The 6,141-nt window shown below is 35.8% G+C and overlaps 1 protein-coding gene across 1 annotated transcript; it reads right to left on the bottom strand.

The window, feature by feature from the left end:
- Nucleotides 1–318: 318 nt before the first annotated feature.
- LOC106294298 (BTB/POZ and TAZ domain-containing protein 3) lies at nucleotides 319–2,456 on the bottom strand. Its single transcript, XM_013729856.1, has 5 exons — nucleotides 2,409–2,456; nucleotides 1,602–1,828; nucleotides 1,228–1,358; nucleotides 519–1,142; nucleotides 319–445 (listed from the first exon to the last, which is right to left on the bottom strand). Exons 2-5 carry the CDS (start codon nucleotides 1,821–1,823, stop codon nucleotides 319–321), a joined length of 1,104 nt encoding a protein of 367 aa, XP_013585310.1. The 5' UTR covers nucleotides 1,824–1,828; nucleotides 2,409–2,456.
- Between the last annotated feature and the right edge of the window lie 3,685 nt (nucleotides 2,457–6,141).

Genomic DNA, 6,141 nt, shown 5'->3' with positions numbered 1-6,141 from the left:
GAGGGCCCTCCACCCAAGCCCAAGCCCAAGCCCAAGCCCAAGCCCAAGCCGAGCCGGCCGGACGGCGGCGGCGGCGCGCGCGTGGGGAGCTCTCTCTTCCTCTGAGCTGTTTAACCTCTCATGTCATGAAGACATATATATACTCCTCAAAATCAACTCTCCCAACCAATGTGGGATGTTGTTAACTTCATTTCATTAAAGCCAACAAGGCTTTTTGAAAGAACCCATAGGCCCATTTCATTTTCACATTTTGCCATATATTATTTGAGCCATTAGGCTTAATAATTAGGTCCAACATTAATGACTCTAAAACCTGTCTTATACCAAAGCAAAAAGACGTGCAGAGAATGGCCCTAGACTGTTCTTCGCTGCCATAACTTTTTCCGCAAGCAATCTCCCTTTAGATTCATCTCTCTTGCTAATCTTCATTTTCTCCTTCAAACTCCTACAAAGATTCAAAACAATGGACCGTCACAATCTTGTTTCCATAAAACTGGACCTGTAAAACTGAAACTTACCGGCAGAGAGGGACCTCGCAAGAATCAGAATCATCATCACAGATACAAGCGTGAAGCTGAAAAAGCTGCCACAACCTTTTGCAACGAGAACAAGAAGAAGCCCTAGACTTGCATCCCAAGAAATGTCGAAGCGCACCTTCAACTCCTTTACAAAACCGGAACTCACACACTGTCTCGCTTCCTCCTCTAAGCTCTTTATCACGAGGCCCGATCGTCACGCAACCTTCTCTGTATATGTGCACAAGAGATTCTAGGGTTTCATAAAGCTCCAAATACGTTTTCTTCTCCACGAGCTTTACCCTTCTTTCCTGTCTCTCTTTCTGCGCTTCGACAGCTGCCTCGACTTCTTGTTCGAGGAGAGGATCAGACCGTATCATCTCTTTCCACCCTTCCGTTGGAGAGATAGATTCGAAGTCCTTGACGACCATCGAAATACATCGAAAGCAAATCCTCACGGCGTCGCAGGCTCGTGCTAGCAGGAGCACGTCGACCACGTTCTCCTTGTTGATGTATCCTTCTTGGTCGAGAACGTCTACGCAGACTCTTTTGAGAGATGGAATCGAGTAGATGTGTGAGAGAAAAAGCAAAGGGATCACACACTCCTTCATTTCATCCTCCTCGTAGCTGAAAGTGTTTTCTTGTGTGTCAAGCAAGCTTTACACAAGAAAAAAGAGAAACTAGCATTGAACACAGAGAGGATAGGACGTACCAGGACGAGTAGAGAAACCGAAGGAACATGTGGACTGGTTGATATGGCACTCCAGAGATTTTGAGGTATGGTTTTCCATTTTTGTCCCTGGACTGATTGAGAAGGTTCGCTATAACAGGTGAAGCTGCAGACTGCACAAGACAACAACCTTGTTTTATATCCCTCATGCACATTTTTTTTCTCTCGAATAAATGTAAAATTTTATTCATCCAAAAAACCTTTTGTACAAAAGATGTAACTATGAGTTTGAAATGTGAAAGAAACAAAAAAAAATTAATTCTCTATTCTAAAGAATTATCTCATCCCTCATGCACATTGCTTCTCTCTCACATGAGTTAAAAGAAAATAGATTCATGTTATGACAAAGAACGTACCAGGATACTTGAATGGGCTAATAGATAATAGTTGTCCTCGGTTTGAACATTGGTATCACCTCCAGTTCCATCTCTGAAAACCTTATCCCAAGTTGCTACTGTTTCTTTTGGCACAAGGCGTGATGATGAGCTGGAAGGTTTGGTTTTGGAAGCTTGAAGACGCTGGTAGGTTACACGAGGAAGAGGAGGAGGTTTCGGAATGTTCATCTTGGTACTAGACATTGTTTCTGTAGAATGAAATATAATCAACTCATCATCAGCAGAAGCATATATATAAAAAGACTCTTCTAATCTCTCATAAGGGACATAAACGATTCTTTCAATCAAATGCAATAAGCTACCAGAAACATAAGAGTCAAATCTCAACTCTAAAGTTCCCTGATCCAATGCAATCTTATAACTTAAGAAGAATCAAAACTCGGTAAAAAAAAGTCAAGAATCCCATTTGAACAAAACGGAGAACACAAAGTTAGTAACTTGGACAGCAAGTCTTAATCCAAAAAGATCAAACGGTGACTACAGAGGTAGATACAGAGATTATCAATACCATTGCCAACGTACTTAAACGAATATCAAAGAGAATACAGAGATTTTGAAGACCAAGAAACGAGAGAACAAAGAACAATAGCATCCTGGTGACTCTATAAAACAGATCAGAAGGTGAAAACTATACGGAAGATTCTGAGTCATTTAAGAAAGTAATCAAAACCTAGAACGTAGAACGACAGAAAATACTCAAAGAAATCAAAATTGTTAACCAAGAAGAAAGAAGAAGAAGAAAGGAAAGAAGCATTGTCATTCACTTACCCAGAGAGTGAGAATTCGTTAATCTTCAACCACGAACTCAACGCTGATAATATTGATCTTGAAGAATAAGGGGAGAGGGAGAGAGAGAGAGAGACAATGAACGCGAAGAGTGAGAAGCTTTGTTGCCTAGTGGTTTCGTCGTTAAATCTCAATACAGAGAGAAACCAAAGGACGCGGCGGGAAGTAGCAAGTTTGCATACAAAACGTCGTCGTTATATAGCGGCCAGGAAAAGATTGAAAGACATATGGCGGCTGATCTTGAATAGAGTAGAGTATAGACCAAAGTTAGTGATCTTTGTTAGCAATGGCCCAATAATTTTATTTGAAAGCCCAATTAATGGATATTTTTTTTTTTTTTTTGGCAACAATCCAATTAATAGGATATCTTAAATTTGTCCTTTTGTTTTGAGAAACCAATTTATAAAAATCCAGTTAATGGGATATTTTAAATTTGTCCCTTTTTTTGAGCAACCAAGATATCTACTTATAATAGCAATCTCAAATAATTCCAAAGATTGTGAACTTCATTTAAATTGAAAGCTTATGTGTTTTCAACAATTAAAAGTTAGTATCTTTTTATTTTAAAGTTGTGTTTTCATTTTATTTTAAAATAACTGTATATATTAAAAAAATGTGACCCTTTATATTAAAAAATTGTGACTCTTCATAAGTATTATTTCAATAAAAATAACATTTAAAATGGAAACGATGTGACTCTTCAAACAAAATTTTGAAAATCTATAAATAGCTATGTCGATACTTTCTGAAAACATAATTTTGACAAATCAAATAAAATGGTGAAGAAAAAAAGTTCTATGCAATTAGTTTGTTACAATATATTTTGAATTTTATAGATTTTTCTTTTCATTATAATTTTGCTCACTGTTTTACAGTGTTTTTTTAGGGACAGAGAACAACACAACTAAATAAAAATTTTAATCACTCTGAACTCAAAGCACATAATTTTTAATTGTAATTTAGTGTTTTGTAAAATCATAAAATCAGGTTCTCATAAAATGTACAGCCAGAGCGTCTCTACTATGTGAGAGGAAAATTGCAATTACAAATGCATGTCCCAAAGAAAAACGACGATGATGGTGAATTGTAATGAGAGGAAAATTCACACATCTCGAAAAAAACTGATGTACGATGATAGAATATGTAAAAATAAGAAATCTGAAACTTTCTTCTATAGATTGATTAAAGAGCTGACTCCAAAAAGGTGTAATTGCTGAGACGCGTTGGTTGAATCCGAAAGGAAGCACACGATGAAGAGGCGGATGTAGAGAAGAGAACCGTTGAGTCTTTTATTGAAATATATTGATGACGTAGGATCTTATATACGAGGGATGATCTTGTCCATTGGATTACAAGATATTGATAAACTCAACCATTAGATTTAGTTTTTATTTTCCTATGAAAAAGTGATTAAGTCATCTTGAGTTTGTTATTATTTATAGATTTCAGTTTTTAATAAAAGGAAATAACTTTTCAACCTAATTGAAATTCGCAACTTTTAGAATTAATTGGATTCACAATGTATTTATAATAGCAATCATAATTAATTCATAAGGTTGCGTCTTTTCGTTATAACTTGATTCATACATGTTGGTTTTATCTTTTCGTTTATAACCGATTACGGTAATTACGGTTGTATCTTTTCGTTATAAAGTTGAATTTTTTCCTCTTATGTCTTTTGAACTCTATATAATTGTGTTGTTAAATTTTTGCACCTTCATATCATCATAATTTCATCCTCACTAGTACTCATCTCTCCGCTCTAAACCGGCTATTTCCAAGCGATTGTTAAACAATTTTTTTATATTTCCGTCCAACATTGACTCCAACGCTGGTTTTTTTTTTCTGTCAACCCAACGCTGGTTATTTTCTCTTCTTATTTACTTTCTGTTTTTATTACATTTAGATATCTGGTTACTACCATTAAACTCAGTGGAAGAAATTTATAATTGAAAAGACGATTCTGTGAGATAGCAAACTAAGTCTCACATTGGAGAATTAGACAATGAGTGTCTAATATATAAAGAGATGTTCAACTCTAATAGTACGAGGCATTTTGAGATGGAAACCAAAAAAAAATCCATGCGGGTCTGCCTCTTAGGCCCAAAGTGAACAATATCGTACTAATCGGAGAATATAGAGTTGGACACATGATTTTTAACAATCCCAACAATTGGTATCAGAACGGTTGATGAGAAATCTGCAAAAAGACCAATATACCCTTCGAGAGATGAATGGTATCCTATGAGTTCGGAGTGAGAGGTGTGTGGCAGAGATCAAGTCAAAAGATTCTGGAAGTCAGTTGTGGGACACGAGATGAATGTGATCCTTAGTTTGAGGGGGAGAATGTGAGATAGCAAACTAAGTCCTACATTGGAGAATTAGACAATGAGTGTCTAATATATAAAGAGATGTCCAACTCTAATAGTACGAGGCCTTTTGGGATGGAAACCAAAAGTAAATCCATGCGGGCCTGCCTCTTATGCCCAAAGTGGACAATATCGTACTAATCGGAGAATATAGAGTTGGACACGAGATTTTTAACAATCCGAACAGATTCCATATAACGGTGGAGTTATCTTTACACGCATCTTCATATTTCTTCATGTGTTGTTTTCAGAGATTAAGAACTACGATTACACGGTTTTCAGAGATTAATGTTAACGATATTAAGAAAGCAACATCATACCTTCTTTTTATTTGTATTCTATTTTCTACAACACAATGTTTTTATTGATCCACGCGTTACTAAACCTTACATACCAAGTGCCTCTTTTGTGTAACATCAAAAGAGCAAGATATCGTGTGTTCTAGTGATCATCTGTGTCTGTGACACTGTAATAAAGACAATAAAAAGAAATGAAAATGGTGTTTTTATTCTCTGTTGTTTTATCTGTTTTGATATAATTCAACTCTCGTGTTGTAGGCGTATTATTTATATAGACGTATTCTAAGAAGTATGTAAGTAGTTTTAGTTTTATTTATAAGTTAACTGTTTGGAATGAATAATCTATACTATTAAAACAGGATCATATCGTCCTTTTTACCTTAGTCTGCCTTTTCTTTACTAACATTGCATGTTTTATTAAGGGCAATCAAGTATATTAATAACACATCTATATTGGGCCATTTTTCGGATCCAGCCCACTGTCCACATCAGATCTCCCTTGGGCCATTTGCGCCGATTAAGAAATCATATCCAATTTTCACATTTTTTTTTCTTTTGGGCCATTGAGTCCAAGTTCAAATAATTTTCCTATTCTGTTTTCAAAGTTTTGGAATATTGAACTGGATTCTCTGGTTTCTTTTGAGTTTTTTTTCTTCTGTTCAGTTCTTTTTTGAGCTTATTGGATATTTGTTTGAGGTTTTTAACACAAAAGTTTGTAAAGTCATTACAGCTTTATCAAGTACATAATACAAGGTTGGTAGGCTTTTGACATTTCAGGATTAGTGTGACTGTTTAGGTCTTATAACCTTTTCTCGTGGCTCTGGTGTTTACAAGCATATAGAGTTCTCTCACTTGATTCACTATGGTTGGTACTTTTTCTCTTATTCTATTAAACACTTTACATGTGTTCATGGGGTCTTGGGGGTTCAAGTTAAGCGGGATGTAGAGTCATATATACAAGGAACAAGAGGTTGCAAAAAAAAAAACTAAAAGGTCCCAGGTTTTTGTGGATACATAGTATCTCAAAGGAAGTACAAGAAAGGAAAT

This window comes from Brassica oleracea, chromosome C5 (assembly GCF_000695525.1).
Source record: "Brassica oleracea var. oleracea cultivar TO1000 chromosome C5, BOL, whole genome shotgun sequence".
In the NCBI taxonomy this organism is placed as follows: Eukaryota; Viridiplantae; Streptophyta; class Magnoliopsida; order Brassicales; family Brassicaceae; genus Brassica; species Brassica oleracea.
This window is presented reverse-complemented; position numbering and strand designations above follow the sequence as displayed.